Below are 24,459 nucleotides of genomic sequence, written 5' to 3' on the forward strand. Positions count from 1 at the left end.
TCAACGCCTCCGCAGAAAAGGGCACTATTCATCTTCTTCCTTTCTCCCACACTGTTCTCGGCCCGTCGTCGGAGCAAGCAATGTGCCCTCGAGCCACACGGCTCAGCACTGCGGTGCCGCAATGGCTAGCGTGTGCTCGTTCGTGGAGCAAGAGTACATCGACCTGGATCTCAGCTCGTGCAGGGAGTTCGAGTTTTGTGTGCGCCGGAGCGGTGGCGCGGCAGACGAGCTGCTCTGCCGGGGCAGGCTGGCGGCCGCGCCCCCAGGCCGGGCGGCAAGGTGCAGGATGTTGATGCCGGCTGTGGCGGTGCCGGCAGGAGGAGTGCCGCCATGGTCGCGCCGCTGCAGCACTCGCACTCCACCGGGTTCCGCGACTGTGTTGAGGCTGCGCAAGGAGGGCTCCCGGCGCAGGAAGGCCGAGGACGTTGCATCATGCCAAGCTGCTGGCGTCGTGGGCCTTCTTCCGGTTGCTGTTCGCCTCGACGTCATGCTCCAACGAGCAATGCCGCGGCGCCAGAAACGTCCGGCCCAAGGCCAAGGAGACGCCATCTGGCGAAGACAAGAGCAGTTGCTGCAACTGCAAGGCGCCGTTCGATCAACTCAAGAGCCGCTACCACCAGGACCAGGTCCACCACAATAGCACCAGCATGGCACAGCGACCACCCTGCGGTGCAGCATTGAGCATGAGAAGCTGATGGACGATGAGGAGCTCGCTGCGGCCGCAATCCGACAGCGCAAGTCCTTCTCTGGCGTGGTCAAATAGCGGCACGCCGCGCCACCGGCGAAGCAGCTGTCCTCGTCCTCGGCGCGGACGAGCTCCGGGGCTGGTGGCGGCGGTGGCCCAGCGCTGAAGCGGAGCAGCAGCGTCCGGTCCGAGTCGGAGGGCCGTGGGCGCCGAGGGATAAGGAGAATGGAGAACAGTGCGGGAGAAAAGAAGAAGACGAACGAAGAAGACAAACGGTGCCCTTTTCCGCCGAGACGTTGGATCACATTTGGAGGGCATCTATGCCGCGACCGCTAAAGTTGCAGTCGTTACTACGACTGCACCTGATCCCGGTCCGGGCGGGGAAGGGGATTCGCGGCGGGCGGCGGAACGGTTGTTGGATGGGCCGGGCCACTCATAAGTTGTGAGCCATAGCCCATGCACACTTCTGAGCCCGCCCTTCGGTAATGGGCCCATCCTATGGGCCTACAAGCTAGGACTGAAATAGGAGTCCGTACCCGTCTTCTCCGAAAGATTTGAAGCCTCGTATCTCCAGACATTAGTGCAACACAGATCCGACGATTTTATTTTTAGAGCAAGTGTTATAACAGACTGCAATAAACAAAATGTTAAATTGGAGGAGAGAAGAGAGGAGAGAGAAGAAGCGGGATGCAAACTTGCAGTCAGTTTTGACACAAGAATCAACAAATGCTGTGAGAGAGACAAGTGAGACCTTATATTAACAGTGAAGGACTAACTACTATATGAGTGAGCTGGAAGGTAGGGTGCAAGATTCTTACAGTCAATGACTGACTGGATTATTAACCTTACTCTTATCCGAACTGGTAGGTATGATGCGGAGCAAGTAGGCATGCAGAATAGGTGTGGCAATAAATATTGGAGGGAGGTGGACGGGAGACTAAATCGCTCTTGTTCTGGTTTGTCTGCATCATTTAATAAACCATCGGCCACCAGCTACAGCTAACCAGCAGTATTTCTCTGACAACATATTCGCACCAGAACTAGCCACAGCAAGCCGAACACGAATGAATTTTAAACTTCAAATGATTTTTTCTGTAAAACCGTATGTCCAAAATGGAATCCGTTTGACCTATATTATTCATTGTAACGCGCTGTAAAACTCATATCCCCTTGCACCCCTAATTGCTGTATAACCAGGCTTTCAGAGCCCTATTTAATGAAAAAATCAGGTGGGACCCCCCCTCGAAAAAAGATCCAATATGCAATTATAAATTTTTATCTTAACGCTTCAACATTTGGATATACGATTCAATATTTTCAATACATACGATTTAACATTTGTCGTATACTACTTCACATTCCTTAGAAAAAATGTTCAATTAGTTTTTCCAAAGTAATGAATTAGTATTTTTCAAATGTTAAATTGATTTGATTAAAATGTTGAGTTTGGCATTACAGTGCGGAAAGCCTACGGCACTGGGTACGTCCTTTTTGTTGAGTTTGGCATTACAGAGAATAGAGAAACAATACCCGCAAAAAAAAAGAGAGAATAGAGAAACAAAAGAAAGTCTAAGGACAAAAAACAAATGCCATGCTCATAGGCTGATTCTCCCTCTGCTGGCAGCCTGACATGAGTCTGCGATAAGGAGAATCGGCAAGCGGCTTGCCACATTATTTTTTCTAACATGTGTGTGCTCTTGTTGTCTGCGATCTGGATTGTGCGCTGCTGAGAAGTTTGAAGACGAGCCATAACGGGTCGTGCAATATTTAGGACGCTAACCCGAGCAAATAATTTGCAGAGATTGGGAAATAACCAATCCTACAAAACGGCAGAGTTTATGAAAAAAAAACATTGCTGAGACCAAACCATGGATCGTGCAAATAAGGAGATATGGAGAAAGGAAAATTGGGAACACATTGCTACAGAAAATGGGATCCTATTCCCAGAAGACAAAGCAGCAAACGAAATAATAAGAGTATGTTCACCGGTTCCAAATCTTCGATCTTCAATAGTTGTGCTGTGTATAGACTCTCAACAACCGTTTCTATCATATAAGAGCATCTTCAGCAAATTACTTGTCTATCTATTCAATATTTAAGAAAAGTTCTTTGGTAGATGCTCTAGCAAATTACTAATTTCATTCTCAATATTAAGAATATTTTTGTTAATCATAAAAACACACCTCCCTTTTACTTAAATGAAGGTGATTCCTCCATCTACACTATCCATTGTGTAATTTGCTACAGTACTAGCTACTAAAAATACAAAAAGTATTACTTGTGATGGAGATAAAAAAAATATAGAGAGTATGAGAGATGGGTAATCTACCGGAGATTCCCTAGGAGCAACTCTGGTGCATTGCATCCTGCGTTGTGCTAACATAGAACCCACACATGGAGTGCTAGCTTAGCAAAAGCTACTTCAACGTTTGCAGTATTTACTTTTCAAAGTTGGTCCTACAGTCATATTAATTAATACAAACACCCTCTCTTCTCTCCCCTGAATAGTGGTATGTACTATACTTTAATTCCCTCCCTTTTCTCTAACAATGGGTCATTGCATGCAGTTTTTTTGTTTGCACCGGGTGCCCAAGTGCCCAAGATAAGCTTCCGGTTCCAAACTAGCACGTCGTGCAAATTTTGCTCCAACATTTAGTCACAGTGCAATCCCTTTCTTTCTCCTCTTTGCACCCTCAAAAACTCCACACTCGAGCTGCTCCAGGGATAGGTGCTACATCAACTACCCTAAAATCTCAGTCTCAATATCTCCCATGTGGCACTCAGAGCCGATTATTAATCTATTTTTTCTCTCTTCTCTCTCCTCTCTAGCCTCTCCTTAAGTGTGGCACAACGTGACACCAACACATGGACACAGTACGCGGGTGTGAACGCTCGCAAAGAGTGATAAGATATTTCCCCAATCAGAGTGTGGGAGATGGCATAGGTGAGTGTGGGAGGTGTCATTGTCTATGGCTAGTATGTGGAGAGGCTAGAGAAGTATTATTGTAGACCGCTAAGATAAAGACGGCTTATAGTGAGGTGGAGCATAATCTAGATCTAAAAAGAAAAGAGGGTGGTGGTTGTCCTCTTTCTTTAGGGAAAAGTGGGTAAGTAAAGAGTACTGATCGGATGAGCTAAACCACATTTTGACTGTGCCAATCCTTTTTATGATAAAATATAAGGAAAGTGGATAAAAATTATAAAAAAGCTAGACATGCTTACAGAAGGGGATAGCATGAACCGACATCTTACTCGAAATATACAACATGAAAACCTAAGCCTCATGTGAAGGCAACAATGGTCCTGTTTGGATCCATGTGTTATTTTTTAGCCGCGCCCCCTCCAAATAGCCCAAATGGTCCAAGAGAAGCCAAACAGGAGAGCCATTTCTGGGCTATTTGCAAACTACCCACTCCAAAAAACTATCCCTCCAAGAGATGTTATTTCGGGCCATTTTGAGTGGGGCTCACTGATTCTCTCTTTCTCTCCCTCATAAAAGTGACAGCCAAATGATTAAAAAAGTACATTTGGAGCCAAATAGCCCTTGGATATAAACACCTCAAGGGCTATTTCATTGAAATGCTATTTTCTTAAATTAAATTTTAGCCCTCAAAATAACCCTAGACTATTTCTCAAAACAGGACCAATAGCGTCAGTGCCCATAAGGGAATGGTGGAAGGTGTCGTCATTGAGAAATAAGAGCATTGCTGCTGTGCATTGGTTGGGGTATTGTCAACCCACCTATATAATATCTTATCTTTTTTTAAGGTCAAATGTAAACCAAACCATCTAAAGTTTCTCGCTCTATTCAGTTGGCTGTGACTGGTGGCTGGTGCTGATTTATTATGGGAGAAAAATAATGTTGGCTGGTTGATGATTGGTGGTTGGTGTTGATTTGTTGTGAGAGAAAAGCACTGCTGGTTGGCTGATGCAAACAGAGTGTCTGAAGCCACCCTGCTCTTCCATATTGCAAACAAGCCTCGGACCGTTCCACACCGAACAGGAACAGGTAAACTCCATCTTCTCTCACAGCATCTGAATGGTGAATAACACACAAGGCGCTGATAACTCATGCTAGTAACCGTGTTAGCGAGGCAGTGCCCCAGTTTCGGATGATCGCGACAAAAGGTAAGCTAAAGCTAGGACACAAACATACAGATCTGGTGCAGACTACAGAGGAGCCAACTCTGTTCTCAAGTTCAAGTGGAAACAAGTGTAGCAGTTACATACCCAAACACACGCGTCCCTTTGCCTTTTGCATATTTCTTTTTCTACAGTCCTGCTTAGTACAGACGCGAAAAAAGTTGCTCTGTCTTTTGTATGCTACAGCAGATATCCCAGCAGGAGAATTTGCACCACTTCTTTACATACTCTGTAAGAGTCGATTCTTCTTTCGCCTCAAGATGCATGATTCGTTTTCTCAGAGGCTGAAGAGTCGCTTTTTCCATGCCACGTCGATTTATCCATCACTTTCAGCTTCTCACTGGAGAAGCCCTAAGCATGGCATGATCTTTTTTTTTCATATCACAATAAGCATGTTTCATAGTTTTCCATCCATATTCTAAATCGCCACTGGTGTTGGATCCCTATGGTAGTTAGCCATATCTAGAGCCGGCTCCATAATTTTAAGGGTTTTTGGGCAAACAAGAAGATAAAAGCCCGCTTAACTAATTTTTAGTATCAAAATTACAATATATAGTACGAATAATAAAAAGTACTTTGCAATATATGTTATAGCTCACAAACCATAACAATAGTATAACAAAAAACTAAAAACAATACCATTATGATTACCTTGAATAAAAATATAATGATTCAGTGCCTTGTAAAAAGTTATATGTACTAATTATATATGTGATGAGCTTTCAAAGTCATATTATGATGGGCTTTAAAAAGCTTATATGTAAAAACTTATGTGAAATACTATAAGTAATAAAAATAACCATTGTGATGGGCATTTAAAGGCATCTTATTCATTACCTTATCCCTGTTCCGCTAGGCGCTAGTCGGATTCTAGGCGCTGACCCTCAGCCTAGCGCCTAGTCGGGAGTAATCGCGCCTAGGCGCTGCTAGGCGTTTTTCTAGGCGATGAATAATACATGTATAAATACTTAAAAGAAAAGGAAAAAAAGATATGAGTGGTCATGAAAAGGGAGAAAAAGGAAAAAATGCTCATTTGAAGGCCCAACTCTCCATAGATCTTCTCCCGCATCCTTTTTGCTTCTCTCGTATCTCTCCCTCTCCCGCACGCGCTCGCCGCCGCCAGCATACGCCCGCGCCCTCCGCCCGACGCGCCCGCCGCTGCCCGCGCCTGTGCCCGCAGCCACCGGAAAAAAGCCCGTGCGAACGCCCGCCGCCGCCCGCAGTTCCTCCTCCCCCACCGGCGACCTCCGCCAGACGCTTCTCCATCCCCACCTGCGCTGCCGACGAGCTACGCCCGCCTAGGGGTCCACCTACCCCCTAGGCCAGGCGACGGGCCTCGCCTCGCAATTAATCGCGTGGAATCGCGCCTAGGCGAGCGCCTAGCAGAACAGGGTACCTTATACTTATATGGTACTAGCAGAATACCTATACGTTGCTACCGTTACATATGAATTGTGATACTTTCAACTAAAACTCAGAGCTTTTCTATTTCTATTGCAAATTTTGTTTCACTAAAAAAGATCTCTATATGTTTAGAATTTTTACAGTCTGAAGTCATATCAAGAGTTTTGATTGTTTTTGGTGTACGTTCAGCAAAGATCGTAGAACCTTTGGCAGCCTTGGCGTGCAAACATAACATAAATCCACCAAACTGTTAGTTCCATCATATAGTTCCTATTGTAGAGACTCAATCAGCCATAGAGAGATTTTTAAAGTTTAGCTTAGTTTTACCAAAACAGCTATTGTTTGGATGATTTAGGGGATTTAGGGGTAATAAATACTAAATTTTGTTTGTTTGGATGGTGACGAGGATATTGAAAATTGTTGTGTTTTTTTATTAGGTTTTTCTACAACACATGTAATGTACATAAATACTTCTAACACAAACATGGCTAGAAAGAGCATGTATGATGTAACCATATACTTGCATGGAGAACTTTGAGCTTAAACAAAAAAAAATTGTGCAAGGAGAAATGAAAAAATCATATACAATGAGTAGTAGCTCTCATTGTAACTAATACTATTAATAGGAAAACGATATGCTCGAGCAGTCCCCCAATATTTCCCCCTTTCTCCAATAAGGTTTGATGTGCCCCAATTATTTATCCCAACTCCCTTAGATATAGGGAGAATTTCCTATTCTCCCTGTATGTTTATATTATGATGATATTATTGGAAAATTGTAAAAACACCTCCTCCCTAAATAACCCATGAAAGTGATATATATTGGGACATTCCAATAACCCCTTATTGAGAGATGTTTATTGGGGGATTGCTGGAGATGCTTCAGTAATTGAATTAACTTAATGCATGTCTAACAGACAAGCGAATCAAGTGGCATATCCATCGCCGCAACAATAAATGTGATCGTGTGCCTAAAATTCAAAATCTTCTTTTTTAAATATGTACTAAACTATATGTACCAAAATTATAAAATCCACAATGACCTAGAAATTTTAATACTTGACAATATTCATATAGCAATTATTTGATTACAGACAAATATTGAAAAATCTTAATTGAACTTGGGTGGATATTTTCTAACAAAAAACAGGATAACGATAATAAACAATTCCTATTCAGAGTTCTTCTAGGAGCAATCCACACCTCAGTATGGAGCAACTTCTAGAAGCATAGAAAATGCTAGTAAAAAATCCATAGGAGAGAGAAACAAATACAAATTCTGAAGAGAGATTAATTGTGATTATCAAACAAATGAAATTACATTAGTTAACTACATTATGAGATTTTAAGTATTCAACAACTATGAAGTGAGAGAAAATAAAAACAACACGTAGCAAAGGTTGTTTTTGCTTATCGACAATTTCAATCTTTTCATTGTAATGGCTGTGTGCTCATCTATTATCTCGATTAAGCATCTAGAGGCGGCTCACACTAAAAGCTTATGAAGAAGAAAAAAAAAGATCCTTTCGACAAACAAGGGTCTAAATCAGTGACAATTTTTTTCTAACTTAGAAAATAAAGAAACAAATGGCATAACAATAACAATTATAAAACGGTGGCTTTCGCCGCTCTCTTAATAATCTATTTATACCAGCATTTAATTTATAATCTTTTTAAAAATAATTATTGATAACTTATTTCTTATATTGAAATAGTCTTTCAATACGCAATTTAAGATTTTTGACTCGGTGCGTCACCGACGATAGCCGGTGACAAAACCGAGTCGGGAGGTGATATACCAAAATTAACCCTGCGTCTCTCCCGAGACACTCCATCATTAAAGTCTCTTTCATGTGGAAACGCCTGGCAGTTGTTTGTCGGGCCTATTTGTCAGTGACTGTTGAGAGCACGAGGAGGTGCGTCCCCTCGGCCTTTTTAGACTTGTGTTCCTGTCATCTCCTCCTCCAAATTAATTGCGCCTTCAGAAAAGGGCGCGTCCGTTTTGGAGATTTCGCACCCTTTCCCTCACTCCCTCCCTCCGCCATTTCCCTCTCGCCTCCACCAACGTCACCTCCCCAGTCACCAGTTGGTGAAATCCTCCACTCCCCCACCCTAACCGCCCTCGCCCGCCTCTCCAATCCATCTCGCCTTCTCCGTCGCCGCGAGGGTTTGGGAGAATTTCGGGGCGGACGAGGCAGCGCGTAAGGCGGGGAGGTTTTTTATTATTATTTTTGTTGCGGGAATGGAGGTGGAGGAATCCTCGCCGTCGTCGTCGTCGCTGTCGTCTCCGGCAGGGTCGTCCGACTCCATCGACCTCAACTTCCTGCCGTTCCTCAAGAGGGAGCCCAAGTCGGAGCCGGCGTCACCGGAGCGCGGGCCCCTGCCCCTGCCTGCGCCCCCGGCCCAGACGCCACAGCAGCAGCATCCGGCGGCGGCGGTGGCGGCTCATGCGGCCTCGTCTGTTCCGCCGCCGGCGATGCCCGACATGTCGTCCGCGCCGGTGACGACGCCGCTGCAGGCGCTGCCGCCCAACCCCGACGAGGATGCGCTCCTCCGGGAGTACTACCGCCTCGCGAGCCTCTACCTCTCGTCGGCGGGGACCGGGGCGATCGTCCCCGCGCCGGCGCCAGGGGCTGCCGCGCCCGCGGTGGTGCAGCCCGGGACCGGGTCCGTCGTGAAGAAGCGCCGGCCGCGGTCGTCGGAGCTCGTGCGGGTCTCCTCGCTCGGCGTGCGGGACCAGATCTACTTCCGCGACCTCGTGAGGCGGGCGCGCATCACCTTCGAGTGCCTCCGCGGGCTGCTGCTCAGGGACGACGACCGCGCGGAGTCGCTCGGCCTCGGGGGCGTCGCCGGGTACGGCGGCGGTGGGGACCGGCGCCGCGTCCGCGCGGACCTGCGCGCCGCGGCGCTCATGGCGGACCACGACCTCTGGCTCAACCGCGACCGCCGCATCGTGGGGTCGATGCCTGGGATCTCGGTGGGTGACGCATTCTTCTTCCGCATGGAGCTCTGCGTCCTTGGCCTCCATGGCCAGGTGCAGGCAGGAATTGACTATCTCAGTGCAGGGCGGTCTGCCTCCGGGGAGCCTATAGCCACATCTATAATCGTGTCTGGTGGGTATGAGGATGATGATGACCGCGGCGAGGTACTTGTGTACACCGGCCATGGTGGCCGTGATCCCAATCTTCATAAGCATTGTGTCGATCAGAAGTTGGAGGGCGGCAATCTTGCCCTCGAGCGCAGCATGGCTTATGGTATTGAGATCCGCGTAATTCGGGCTGTCAAATCAAGACGCAGCCCTGTCGGCAAGGTATATTTCTATGATGGCCTCTACAAGGTTGTGGACTACTGGCTTGACCGTGGCAAATCTGGGTTTGGTGTTTATAAGTATAAAATGCTGCGCATTGAGGGGCAAGAACCCATGGGTACTGTGAATTATCTAATAGCTGAACAGATCAAGGTGGATGTGTTTGCTGTAAGGCCAACAGGGTATTTGAGCTTTGATATCTCCATGGGCCGAGAGCTCTTGCCAGTTGCACTATATAATGATATCGATGATGATCGTGACCCACTCTTATTTGAGTACCTTGCACGGCCAATATTTCCTACCTCTGCTGTCCAAGGGAAGTTTGCTGAGGGCGGTGGTGGGTGTGATTGTGGTGATAATTGCTCAATTGGATGTAACTGTGCAGGGAGGAATGGAGGTGAGTTTGCATATGACAAGACTGGAGCCCTGCTACGAGGCAAACCTCTGGTATATGAGTGTGGGCCATACTGCAAGTGCCCTCCTAGTTGCCCCAACAGGGTTAGTCAGAAGGGGCTTCAGCATAGGCTTGAGGTGTTCCGATCAAGGGAGACTGGGTGGGGAGTTCGGTCTTTGGATCTTATTAAGGCAGGAACATTCATTTGTGAATTCAGCGGGATTGTCCTTACTCAGCAGCAGTCAGAGATTGTGGCTGCTAATGGCGATTGCTTGGTGCGTCCCAATAGGTTCCCTCCAAGGTGGTTGGATTGGGGTGATATATCTGATGTGAATCCTGAGTATGTGCCACCAGACTATCCTGCACTTCCTGAGTTAAACTTTGCAATTGATGTGTCGAGGGCAAGGAATGTGGCATGTTATTTCAGCCACAGTTGCAGTCCAAACATGTTTGTCCAGTTTGTGCTGTTTGATCATTACAATGCGTCTTACCCCCACCTCATGATCTTTGCCATGGAGAATATTCCACCATTGAGGGAGCTAAGCATTGACTACGGAATGATTGATGAATGGGTGGGAAAGTTAACCATGTAGCTGAAGTACCTATTTAGAAGGCCATGCCTTCTTTTGTTTCTGTTTCTTTGAAGTTTTCATAGTGCACCTGGGGATCAAGCCAACCACTGACTGAAATTCCTCATCTGGTAATTCTCCTAATTCCTGTGCTTTGATTTCTTTCTTTTGTCTGTACTTCATTCAACTATTTCTTCGAAGTAGGTACTTGTAATTTCCTTCAAAGATGTCTTGTCTTTGTGGCTGAGTTCCATGTGTACTTCTAACTTTGTATTTTGCTTCATTATGTACTCAGATATAGGCTAATTATAGTATTGCGCAGTTTTCCCTCTAGTTGTTCTTCTGATTTTTCCACCTCATTCCTGATTCAATTCTTTGTTCATAATACATGCTGTAGTTACTGAATAAATGTATATCATTCATTTGCCAAATTTCTAAGTGCATATGCATGCACAGCTGTGGTCCTTTCTAGTTATGTCAACACATTACATAGTCACTTCAATTCTTTTCCAGTAAGAAAGATGATGATTTTATTGCATAGCCATTAGGTGGCCATCTCCAAGTATCCTGACCATTGCTAGTTCCTTTCCCTATTACTTTTGCTTTTTCATGAACCTGGACATGCCTATTCTGCCTTTTGATGAGGAAACATGATACTTAGCTATTTAGTTGAACCCTGAGGTCTTATGCTAATCACCAGTCAAGATTTCATCAAGAACATGTCAATGTTCCAAAAGGCGCTAAGCGCTCTTTAGGCGGTGACCCTCTGCCTAGAGCCTAGGCGAGCCTAGGCGTTTTATACAAATACATATATTAGTATATCTAAAAGAAAAACTAAAGCCGAACAGTGGGTTTAGATGGGAAAAAAGGCCCATCAAAGAGTCAAGCTCACCTTACCCACTCCAACCGGCAACCTTATCCATCTACCTCCCAATTCCAGTCGTGCACACATGCCCATTGGTGCCGTCCTCTGCCTGCGCTCGTCGCGCACGCCTCCTCCCGGCTATGCTCGTCGCCCGACGCCTCTCTCCTCCCAGCCACACTCGTGCGCATCTGCCTCTCCTCCCGTCCGCGTGACAAGCTGCACCTCTGCCTCCTCCCGGCCGCCACCTGATGCTAGCCTCTTGCTGGCCGTGCCCGCCCCCCCCCCCCCCCCCCTTCCTGGCATCACTCAGCGGCTCTGGATCTGGTGGGGATGCTGCCTAACCTCCGCCTACCCCCTTAGGCGAGGCGGTGCCCCTCCGCCTAGTGTTGAAGCGCCCCAAGACGAGCCTAGCAGTGCCTTTTTGAACATTGGAACATGTGAACAATTGATATGTGGTTATATATAGTAGAGTTAGCAGGTGTTATCCTGCAGAAAACTCATGTGTTCGAATGCTATTATGGTATCTTGTTGCCCTGAACATTAAAAGACTCGGTTACTTTCTCAAGCATGATTTATGTTCTGATGGATCACTGTATGTATCTTTGAAATTGAAAAATCCTATAATATATAATCTATTTAGATGCTGATGCTGATGCTGGTGACAGGATGTATAAAATACAGCACTAGTTGATTGCAGCATGTATTCTTGTGTGAGCATAAAGAGATAGGTATTATGAACAAATACAGGAACTAAGGGTATGAGCTTTGATAATCTGTGTAGATCATTAAGAAATACTAGAGTTTGTGAGATTCTTGGTGCAAATTAATGAAAAAAATTGCTGGACCTCATAAAGAGGTTGATAGGATTGCTTCTTACAGAAGAAAACTTTGTAGCAATTAGGACCAGCAAACTTAATTCAACACTACCATCCATGTCGGGCTTCGGAAAGTTGCAGCATTAGCCACCACCACAGCTTTTAATGAGCTGTAGCTAAATATGGGAGTAATTGGGTTCTGCTGCTGGACTATAATAGAATACTTCATGAACAAAAATATTTCTGCTTGTTGCGGTAAGCAGCATAGAAACCAAGTTGACACAAGTTCAATTATATTCTATGACAAAGTAGTACTACCCTTTCTCTGCTTTTTTTTTGTTTCAGATTTTTTGACCACCCAAATAACCCATATTGTTCACTAACATCCAGTGTCTCTTTCCAGCTGTTCTATCTCCAACCGCTCTTTATTCGTTCACTCATTATCACTAATGATCCATTGTTCCCTGTGCATGCCATTGACACTTGTAGATTTTTGAAACAGACACATTTTACACATTAATCACAATTGCACTGCGAAGTAGATCAGGAACACCATTTTCTCTCTCTATTGTACTCATGCACGAAATTTGCATGTAATTTGACTAGTTTTAACGAATGACAAGGGGTCGTCAGTTTTCCGATTATTTCTGTATAGTGTTTCCGGTACTTGCAAACATCACAAAAGTTTCTTATTGTGGTTCTTGCTGTTCTAGAATACTTCATGTCCAAAATTATTTTTGAGCGTTTGTGTTGGACATTCCCATTGCCAATGTGCATTCCTTGAGTGGAACTATGTGTAAATTATTTCTTTTGTTCCCCACACCTTGCATAATTAGCTTGAATAGGAGGCTGTCTTTCATTTGCCCCTTTTCTTGTAAATTTTAGCTTACTACACAATATGGTAGTCCTTGATTGTAATCAGGCTTTTAAAAGTCCTAAAATTTTCAGTATCCTTGTTTCAGTCCAATAATGGAGGTTTCCATCTGGAACAATGTTCCTCTTCCAGCGACAGAGGGGCTAACGTAGGGAGGGCCCAAGCTACAACTCATCGTCATCAACTGTACATCAGCCATGCAATGTATATGTTGTGTGATAAAACCTAGGTGGCTTGGCCAATTTTCTAGAAGCACTCACCTCCGAAAGTATGACGTCTGCTGCTGTAGGAGGCTTGTTTGGCGTAGCAGGCGCTTAGTTTCAGTCTTAACCTCATTGTCTCATGGCTATTGGTTCTGAACTCTTTATGTACATATATCTGTAAATTATCTTGCTGATGAAAGTGTTACTATTTCTGGTGGTAAATGTTGATCCAGCCGGGCTTTGCTCATAGAATGGAAGATTTTGCAGAGTCAGGTCATCCCTTGCGCAGAATGCCTCTACCTCGTTCTAGGTCGGTCTTGTGATTCGGATACTGTCAATTTATTTCATATAGGAGATGTCGGCGTTGGCACTGCCGCACTGAGCTCTGCTATGCATGATGGTTCCTGTTTCGGCCGTTTAAAGTAATGGGATCCATTGGTTCACTCTGTTACGCTCATGCTGCTGCTGCTGTTGCACCGGTTTGGGCGTCCGCAGCGTTTTGATTTGACCCAGCGACGTCGCCGGCTGATATCTAATGTGGAAGGAAAAAGGAGAGAGGACTTGATAGTGATGAACTAATGTGGAAGGAAAAAGGAGGAGAGAGGACTTGATAGTGATGAATAAATCGCTGATCGATTTGCCCAATGCTAATTCTACGGTTGACCAGACGTTTTTATCCGCACGGTCGATTTCTAGCACTAGAAACGTCCTTCTACGCTCACCCTCCGTGTCCTTCGCTCCTTCCACATGCTGAGCCTCCTCTGTTCGTTCTCCGATTCCTCCTTCTAGTGGTATTTTGCCATTCTTTTTCCTCCCATTCTTTTTCCCTCCGCTCACCCTTTCTCTCTCCGGCGACGGAGCCCACACTAGACCACCAACGGCAGAGTGGGAGCAGCCTTCTACAATCTCGTTTCCGCCTCCATTCCCGACGTCAGGCGGCAGCTGTGGGAACTCGCGACGAGCTCTGTGAGGGGTGCAGCGATGGGAAGTGCTGACCTAATTTGTTTTTTTTTCTCATAAAATTTTTTTGAACATCTTTTTCGCCACAACTTTGCAAGACAAAGTTTTGCCTCTTAACACTGATAACTTTTTGTTGAGATTTCTTCATAACATTTTTCACCACAAATTTTCTGCATATTATATTATATTATTTTTTAAGTTTTTTTAAAAATTTTCTGTATAATTTTTTCACCACAAACTTTGTATATTTTTTTTTCAAACTTTTGAGTGTAACTTTATGTTTTACGGTTCTGTTCCAAAATTTTTCTTGAAATTTTTTATTTAGAATTTTCAATTTCCATATTTTTTTAAAAAAATCTTGTATAATTTTTGTCACATAGTTTCTTTTTATTTGATAGTTTTTTTACAATTTTTTTCATATGTTCTAATTTTCTATTCCTTTAAAGTTTGTATAAAATAATCTCGTGGTAGTTTTTCTTAAAATTGTTTATATATTTTTGTCACATAACTTTTTTGCAATTAGTTTTTTATGGTATCTACTGGTTACGGATTGGATTAAGGGCTGGCCCTTGTTGCATAGCGACAGTGCAATCATATCCCGTTGGTGACCATTTGGCCATCAACAATTAGTCCACGCCGAAAAGAGAATGGCGCACCCAGCGATAAAGCAAAGGAAAGAAAAAGGTTGTCGGAGATCGATCGTAAGCAGCAGAACTCCCGGGCGACCGTAAATTAGTCAGGCCCATCGATTTGTGCCAAGTTGAGAGAGAAAGTAGGCCCAAGCAGTCTCGTAAGATGAGCTCGTCCTCTCTCTCCACCACGCGTGCCGGCGAAGTCGCTGGCTCCCCTGAGACACCCTTTGCAGTAAGTATTATAATGGACGATTAGTTGGCTCATATCTACGTGGAGGAGAGAATTGGGGAGAGACAAGGGAATGAGCGTCTGGTGACGCGCCCGCTCCAGCCGGCAAGAAGCACTACGCTTGCAACTATTGGCTGAGCAACCAGTGCTGCATTAAATAGTAGTGGGGCCCGCCACAATCATGCGTGCTTTACCACCCGCAGCTGGTGGTGAGCAACTAGCGCTGCATTAAATAGTAGTGGAGCCCGCCACAATCATGCGTGCTGGTGTCTGACGAGCACTCGGCGAAAATCATAAAACTTGCTCTTAAAGTAGTGAATCCATTGGTTCAGTATATTATGTATACTACCTAGGCTCCGATTTGAATTTTTGAGATACATAATTTTATTATTTGAATTTTTGAGGTACATAATTTTATTATATATCTTGGCATAGCTTATATGTAGGTCCATAATACTTGCGCCACTGAGGTCCACCTACATGGAATGGGGGCATCTTTCCGTCGGATACATTTCAGATGGACAACCATGTTGGTAGATTGCATGGCGTGAAAGCGGTTCACGTGCACATCTTTTTTTAAGAATTCGTGAGCCGACTTTATTTTCTTCTAGCAAATTCTCATATACGATGCACTAAATATGAAAAATACATGAATATACGGACCTATGGGCGAAACAAGAAAAATCTCTGGAATCGTGCTGAGCTGATGCAAAGCAAGCTCTGATGCACCGTGGGGTACTTTTCGTATGCTGCTCTATCTCATTCTTTCTCTTCCTGTCTATATTTTGTGAATGAAAATTTTGGAACAACTAGTGTGCACGTGCGTGTCTCGAAAGAAGCAAAAAATTTATCAGATTTGAACAGTAAATTGAACTCGGATATACTAAGATGTGACCTGTAGTATTCAAAAATTGGATGCTCAATTACTAAAATAAAGATAATTAGCACTAAAAACAGCTTGTTACACTGTTACAGAAATAATTTCAATATATGGTTCACTTGAGGGCAGTGGCGGAGCTACGTGAGCTCATCGGGTCCCGCGACCCCGACGAAATCTATGAAACTCCACGTAAACTACTGTAGATCTCTGCATTCGACCCCGGCATGCTAACGGAGCCGACCCCAGTGGCACAATCGTCTGGCTTCGCCCCTGCTTGAGGGCATGGCAGGAAATCTTGGTGAACTAGAAAAATTGAAAATCCATACAAGTCACTGAAAAAAATCTCTAGAAACGATTTACGGACAAGAACCTTCATTAAGCTTCCCAATCACAATTATTTACAAGATCATTCCAATTTTAATTTGTCCAAAATAATGAATCTTGTTTTTAACCGTCCAAGAATAATGTATCAGCAGTTATAGCTAGTTTTTATAAATGGTGCATGCAACACCATCTGACAATCAGATCACATGAGGAAGAAATAAAGGTACATGTAGATCTTGCCTAGCGTCAGAGGATCAAAACATTAACACCTTACACCTACTATTCCATTGTAGCTACCTGAAAATTGAGAATAGACAATTGAATTCGTAAGATGGCAAGATGTTGTTACGAGGAAATAGGATCAGGAAACGTTGAAGCCCTGGTAGGGGTCGCACCTTTTGCTTATATGATATGAGCTAGGAAAAGTCCTTGGCGTGGCTTACAAGTTGTTCATCTCATCCTCATAGATTTGGTTAGCTATATCTCTAGTTCGGTTACAAGATCTGGAAATCTATAACACCTAGAGATGTATTTCTAAGGGCGGACAAACGCTACTGCAGCCCCTATCCTTTTGTAGGAGCGGACTACATTTGTATTTCCTCCGTATCGTTTTAAATGTCGTTTCCGACAGCTATAGAAAAAATAAAAAACCTGTGAAATTCCATTGATACCCTTGCTCCAATCAGCCCCACGATAGTGTCCTCTGTTTCTGTTGCTCGGATCCGTTTCGTGCTGCTACCGGCGGCTGCCACCTGTGTCGGGTGGAGAATGGCACCACAGGGTGAGTGGTCGCCTGGTGTTCCCACCGCCGGCTCGTCGGAGTTGCTCCCCGCGGTCGGCCCATCCGAGGTGCTCCCCGTGGCAAGCATCCAAGCTGCTCCAATCGGCCGACCCATCCGAGCTCCTCCCCACGGCTACCCTATCTGAACTTCTCCACGCCACGGCCTCGTCGTAGCCCTACGCCGCCGCTGGTCCTTCGTCATGGCTTAGCATCTGTGGATCCGGTCTTCCTCTGCAGTACCGCCTATCACACCTTGCCGCCTTGGCCACATGGGTAGATGCGGCGGCGGCGGCGCACCAGTCTACATCGTCGGGAAGGCACCGGCATAGGCGCCAAGGTTCATCTTCTCCCTCACCGAGGTACTCTCTGAGCTTCTTGTGCATTGGATTATGTATCTATGAACTTTCTTGTTTAGAACTCTGAATTTTCTGAACCTAAACTAAGAACCAAGAGAACTCTGAACTTTCTGAAACAAGAACCAACAGAACCTGAACTTGGACTTTCTTGTGCGTTGGAGTAGATTTTGTGAAATTTGCACCTAGGAACTCTGTATGGATATGTGCACTGGTTGGCATTAGTAGTGCTAGAGTTACACTAGCACAACTGAGAAACTTGCAAGATTATTTATTGTGCCAACTTGCAGGATTGCACTAGGGGACATAAATGTTCAAGAGGGAGGAGGACAAAAGAGCAAGAAGAGAAAATCTCCTTGTGTGGTGATGCCACCTTTTCCATTGAGCCGAATGATGCTATCGCCAAGGACCCAACTTCTGGCACCATGGTTGAGGTCCCCATCGGTTAGGCATGAGACATCGCCATCTACTTCAACATGTGATACTCCATATGGTCAAGGCCAAAGAGTGATGGGTGAAATTGATTTAAATATGACACAAGGAGATAGCAGTCAAGAGAACAGAGATAATCAGCTTGGTCAAGAGAATGGGGACAATTAGCTCAGTCAAGAGAATGGGGACAATCCACTCGTTCAAGAGAATGGGGATAATCAGCTCGGTCAAGAGAATGGGGACACTCAGCTTAGTCAAGAGAATGTGGATGATCAGCTTGTTCAAGAGAATGCCCGCAGGAAGCTAGTACTTGATGACATGAAACGGAGATCAATATTTGAAACTTTGCTTGGAAGGGCAAGAAACGGTAATCTGAAGGGCAATGATACAAAGGAAGTATCAGTACAATTCTCGGCACCTCTTCGTACAGTCCAACGTATTTGGAAAAAAGGAAAAAGTTGTATAGACCAAGGCCTTGTAGTTGATGTTGGTAATGAAAAGAAACGATGCGGTAGAAAGAAGAAAGTGGTGGATGTATCAAAGCTTCGAGATATTCCTGTGTCAAGTTGCGCGACAATAGCTGATGTGGCTAAACACTTAGGTGTCAGTAAAGGCAAGATTCAGAGAATGAAAAAACAAGGTGTGATAAAACATGTATCCAACACAATAAAGCCATACTTGACTGAGAAGAACAAGAAGGATCGTCTAAGGTGGTGTTTATCGATGATTGACCCAAGGAGTGCACCACATGATCCAATGTTCAAAGGGTTGTTTGATTATGTCTTTATTGATGAGAAATGGTACTACATCACCAGGAAGACATTGCGATATTATAAAGGTGCAGATGAAGGACAACTTGCAAGGACATGCAAGAACAAGAATTACATTCCAAAGATTCGAATTTTGACTGTTCTTGGCCGACCAAGATTTGACTCTAATAAGAATTGCACCTTCGATGGAAAAATCGGTTGCTTCCCATTTGTGACATATGTGCCTGCCAGAAGATCAAGTATCAATCGCCCAGCTGGAACCATAGAAATGAAACCAATTGAGTCGATTAAAAAGGAAACTATTAGAGAGTTCATGATTGAGAAGGTTCTGCCAGCTATCCGAGCTAAGTGGCCACATGAAGATGCCGACAAGCCTATTTATATACAGCAAGATAATGCTAAGCCTCATCTTTCGCCTAATGACAGACAGTTTTGTGAGGCCGCTAAGCAAGATGGGTTTGACATAAGGCTTGTTTGCCAGCCAGCAAACTCACCAGATTTGAACATACTGGATCTTGGTTTCTTCAATTCTATCCAGTCTATACAGTACAAAACAACTGCTAAAACAACCGAAGAACTTGTAGCCGCTGTTAACACGGTAATTATCAACTTCTTTTACCATTGGTTTTGTCTTCTAAATTCAGTAACTTGCACTTTTTCAGTATTATGAACTGACGTCTTCATGCTATGAAGCAGGCTTTCGAAAATTATGATGTTGGCCAATCAAACAAAATCATTTTAACTCTCCAAGGATGCATGAAAGAAGTTATGCAAATTGGTGGAGGCAATGAATATGATGTCCCACATATCAGAAAAGGCATGCTTGAAAGAGAAGGGCGTCTTCCTTTGCAGCTGCGTTGTGATGCGCCTTTGGTCGAAGCTGCTATGGCTCAGTTAAACGAAGAATGATTTGCGCAGTTTATCAAATAGTTTGTGTCATTTATGGTGTAATTTTGTGAATAATTCCTGCTGCTACTATTGGCGGTTCGATGTTTTTTCCACAGTGCAATTTATCAACTTAATTTTTTTTCTATTCCTGGATTAACTTCTGCTATTCCTGGATTAATGGTAGTCCTAAAAGAGAAACTCGTGGTTGTAATGTGAGTGACTGCAGCTGAAAGAGAAACTCGTGGTTGTGATGTGAGTGACTGTAGCCCGATTCACTAACTTTTGGTCCTGCTATTACTGGGAAAGAAGTACTCATATACTCCTGTTATTGCTGTGATGGGAGTAGGTTCTGTTATTGCTGTGATGGGAGTAGCTGCTATTGCTGAAACTAACTACTTACAGGTGCTGTTGGACATTCGAAATGAAGAACAAACTCATGACGCCACATACATGTCATGTTTCAGCAGCTGCTTGCATCAGATGGAAGAATCAGTTCAGATAAGGATGGCAAAGATATGCTTCAAGACAAGTTAGTTCAAGAAAGGTCAATCTCAGCACCATAGCTGCAGTTCCCTCCACATTTTCTCATCCGGGCTTGGGACCGGCAAAGGCAGTGTTAAACTGCAAAGTGTGATTTTAACATTTGTTATGAGCACTACCAATATTATATTGCTATATTGATACTGGGCTTGGGAGTATTTACTAGCTGTATGAGCAAGCTGTTTCAAATTATAATGTCAAACTGGAAGTCTTGCTTTTGAATTAGATATCTGTTGCTTTGATGTGAATAAGATTTAACGTGAACTTTACTTTGGTATGTGCAGTGGATCTGGTAGTGGTGCTTCACTTAGAAGTACTGGAATTTTTATGGCCACTGCTAATCATTCTTTCTCCAAGCTGCCGATTCAGTATAGGTGGCAAGTCTATTTTAATGTATCAATTGCCTAATTGATGGGCTCTACCAGTTTTACCTGATACAACTAAAGTCTGTTGTTGCAGGAAACAATATTTAGAGATGCTTCTAAGAAATTGAAGGTAATTATTTCCTCCCATCATTTGCCATAATATGTAGAGCTTTCATAGGTCAAAGCTTCATAAGCATTCTTCTCTGTTGCAGCCTGAACTAAGAACAAAAAAAACTCTGAAATTTCTGAACCTGAACCAAGAACCAACATAACCTGAACCTGAACTTTCTTGACCTTCCTTTTGTTTCTAGTGTGGCTCAATTGATCTTTTTGTTGTCAATTCGTATGTCATTTCAGAAATCCTTTGAACCATAATTTTGTCAAGAAGTCACAGGAAGATAAAAGCAGAAGTCTCAGTGTGAATTGAGTCCAAGCCTATGCTTCGTCTTTCCAATTGAGTCCAAATCTCAGATGCTGGATGCTGGCTTGAGGCGCCCTGGAAGCGCGCAGACACGCAGAGCAGCGCCAGCGTGAAAAACGCCCTCGACCTGCTCCTCATGCTCCGCCTGGTCGTTGCTTGCCTCTCCGGCGGTGCCCATCGTCGCCGTCGCCGGGTGCTGCAGGATCTAGAAATGCGTGGGAATAAAGTGGAGGCAGCCATGGATAGGCGGAGGTGGATGGGGAGAGGTGGAAGCCGCCGGAAGCATCAAATCGACGGGAGGCGGCGGAGGTATCCAAGCACGGCGCAGGCTTTCCAGGAGCAGCCGAAGAGGAGGGCAAAAATGACCAATCACTCATGCCTACACTATAAACGACATCTATTTTGGATCCTTTTTTATTGAACTGTGCACGACATTTAAAATGATACGGAGGGAGTACCTGCGCTTGGAAAAAAAAAGCCTGGCATTGCTACATGTTATTTCTGTAGTAGTAACACCAACCGAAGCATACAAGGATGAGATCACATATACATGTAGATGCAGAAAAATCTATTCCTTTTATTTTACTTGCTAACTGTACATGATGCATTCTTTTTTTTGAGAATACTGTACATGATGCATTCTTAAATTTGGCTTCTGAACATAATTGTTGTGATTAATAATCTGAAAGTAAAAAAAGCAAGTGGTCTCGCGGAACTTAAGTGAGGCAAAGGCAACCAGCGTGAGGGTGACGTCCGCAACGTAGGTGTTGCACGCGAGGAGCTCGAACTCGAGGGAGTGCCGACAGGCTCACAGGCGGCTCGGAGCGACATAGGAAGCTCTGGCGGTGTTGGCGTGGGACGCCCACCAGCGGTGGAGCCAAGGATTGAGTTCAGGAGCTTTCTTCCTCTACTTTCTCCTCCAACCTCTTCTTCCCTCATTCTTCTTCCACAAATTTGTAGGAGGGACCGAGGAGGCTTCATGAGATTTCCAATGGTAGGAGACAGTGGCGGAGCCAGGAATCACGGCAGGAGGGGCTGCTTCCGCTTCTTCCTCCTCTAGCCCCTCCCCTCCTTCTTCTTCCTTCTCAAATTTGTAGGAGGGGCTTAAGGGGGGCTTCATAGAGATCACAGCGGTAGGGGGGGCTTGAGCCCCTCCCGCCCCACCGCTGCCTCCGCCGCTGGTAGGAGAGGTTCGAACCTCTCCAGACCCACCGCTGGATCCGCCCCTGACGCCCACGGAGAGGAGGCGCCGAGACGACGTGAGGGCAATCATGGGCAACCCGAAGGTGGCCTGCTGACACAGCCGATTTGCCCTTGGACGGCGTGGTAGAGGTGACCGGCAAGGGGCGCAGTGTAGGTGTAGGTTTTTTTCCTTCTCCGGCGGACGGGATACACGAAGTTCAGCGAAAAAAACAGGGAGGGATCGTGCTATCGTGAGGAGAACGGATACGGAGGGAAAAAAACGGAGGTAGTCGGTGCGGCGGGTACACAATTTGCAGTGCGAAAAAAATATTTTTTAGTAGAAACATCCTTTAACTCGGTGGGTGCAACGTGAGAGATACAATGGATCTGGTTTAGGTGAGAGATATTTTATTTTAGTGCAGAAGAGGTGGAGACACGTGACATGATGATTTTCGGTGAATGTTTATGTTTCATTTCTTTTGAATTGGAGACATAGATAAAACAGCTATATTTCGATCAGATGCAAGTAAGCAATGAAGCTTACTCATTAGTTGTGCATTTTCTTTTTATAAACCACCTGATGAGAAACATATGAGATAGATCATGCTTTGCATTTATCATTAACGTTTCTCTATTAGCTGCTATTTTGTAAGCATCCTCTTGTATCTAACAAAGTTGCCACAATTTTTGTGTACTAGCTAGTTTCTTTAATCTTCACTACTGGGATCTGCCTATTTGCCGTGTGCGTAGGGCACACGGCGAAGCTACGAAAACACACGGCAAAAAGCTTTGCCGTGCACGACCGACGGCAACACTCCGACGGCGACCAGGCGCGACGGCAAAACTGGCTTTGCCGTGTGCTGTATATCGGACACACGGTAAAGCTCTTTGCCGTGTGCTTTTCTAGCTAGGCACACGGCGATAAAAAGCATCAGACGGCGTGGACGGAGACGGGACGGGGACAGGGACGGACGGCGCTGGCTGCTGCTTTGCCATGTGTCCAGGTGTCGGTGTCCCGGCCCGGCCCGGGGGCCCGAATCCCAACTGGTGAATGCTGCGTGTTTTCTCGTCCCAGATGATGATGCAAGAGGCAATCACAGTAACGCACGGTTTACCCTGGTTCCGGCCGCGGGGCCGTACGTCCAGCAAAGGGGGTGTGCGAGGGCACTGTATTATCTTGCACCCGGAGTGCTTGTAGTAGGGGGTACAAGCAAGGCGAGAGAGGGAGAGAAGCTCCCAAGTCTCGGCTAAGAGTGGAGTCGGTGGAGATGAGTGCTCTGTAGGCCAGAGAGGCCAAGCAGACTAGAGTCCAGACCAGAGAGATTAGCCCGCCCGCGCTAAAGGAAACCCACCTCCTCCTTTTATAGGCATAAGGAGGGGTGGTGTACACGAGTGGGCGCATGGAGGTCGTCGTTTTCCCTTGAATCGCGGGGTTACAGTGGTCAGATACTGTAGGATGTACACTGTGGGAAGGTGGCGTGCGTCGCTGTCGTCCTGGATGTCGTCCTTCGTCCTGTGAGGATTGCGCCGTACGCCCTGCAGTGTTCTGGTGGTAGTAATGGCGCGGGATAGCCCCGGACTTCCTGGTCGGAGTGCTGGCGTGCACACTAGAAGGTCCGGGGGACGCGTGACGTCGCCGGGCCTTCGAGAGGAGGGGGGAGGTCCGGGATGTCGGCGGGAGCAGTACCGAGCCCGTCTTGTCCCGTGTCGCAGGTCCCAAGGCGCTGCCACAGCGTCCGGGATGGCGGTGTGGTGACCAGAGTCAATGGATGGGACCCCGGTCATATCTACTGTGGGAGTGGCAGCCTGACGCCGCCCGTCCTTTGAGCCGTGGTGGAGTGGCTGGCTTTGAATGCCTTCGTACGGCGAGCGGTTGGGCGGCGGAGCCGTTTGTCCTTTGTGCCGAAGGACGGCCTCGAGCGAGGAGAAAGATGAGACACCGCTCGAGGGTAGATCCGCTACCCTCGAGCGAGGCGGAGAATGAGTTACCCGCTCGAGGGTATATCCGCTACCCTCGAGCGAGGCGGAGATTGGTTTTCTGCTCGGGGGTAGTTTCGCTACCCTCGAGCGAGACGGAGATTGCCCAGCGGAACCGAGAGGGACCCTCGAACGAGGCAGAGATTGTTCAGTGGGTTCGAGGGGAATGTGAATGGGCCGCACACTGGGCTTCTTTGAGTCCTTTCCTTTCCTCCGGACGGGAAGCAGGCCGTGGGCCTTCGTGGGCCCAGTTGCTTTAACAGGTGTTTGTGTTTTTTAAAGCGATCTTAGTACCCCAATTAGGGTGTCCCTAATTGTGGTACCCGACAGTAGCCCCCGAGGCTTTGGTCGAGTCAAGGGATTCGGCCAAAGGGTATTTCGGCGATTTCTCCCTTGATGTGATCGGAGACTGCCGTGCCCCCGCCAGGCGCGCCTGGGCGCCGGCCCGGCGGATGTGACAACTCGT

At 45.8% G+C, this 24,459-nt stretch overlaps 1 protein-coding gene and 1 pseudogene across 1 annotated transcript; both read left to right on the plus strand.

Annotated features, from left to right (window-relative positions):
* Nucleotides 1–80: 80 nt before the first annotated feature.
* Nucleotides 81–1,021, plus strand: LOC120662453 (annotated as a pseudogene).
* A 7,202-nt stretch (nucleotides 1,022–8,223) lies between these two features.
* LOC120659885 (histone-lysine N-methyltransferase family member SUVH9-like) lies at nucleotides 8,224–13,531 on the plus strand. The gene is made up of 2 exons (XM_039938145.1): nucleotides 8,224–10,633; nucleotides 13,145–13,531. Exon 1 carries the CDS (start codon nucleotides 8,475–8,477, stop codon nucleotides 10,524–10,526), a length of 2,052 nt encoding a protein of 683 aa, XP_039794079.1. The 5' UTR covers nucleotides 8,224–8,474; the 3' UTR covers nucleotides 10,527–10,633; nucleotides 13,145–13,531.
* The last annotated feature ends 10,928 nt before the right edge of the window (nucleotides 13,532–24,459 follow it).

This window comes from Panicum virgatum, chromosome 2N (genome assembly GCF_016808335.1).
Source record: "Panicum virgatum strain AP13 chromosome 2N, P.virgatum_v5, whole genome shotgun sequence".
Classification (NCBI taxonomy): Eukaryota; Viridiplantae; Streptophyta; class Magnoliopsida; order Poales; family Poaceae; genus Panicum; species Panicum virgatum.

Coding starts and splice junctions, on each gene's coding strand:
- LOC120659885 (XM_039938145.1), top strand. CDS start 8,475: ATGGAGGTGGAGGAATCCTCGCCGTCGTCGTCGTCGCTGTCGTCTCCG.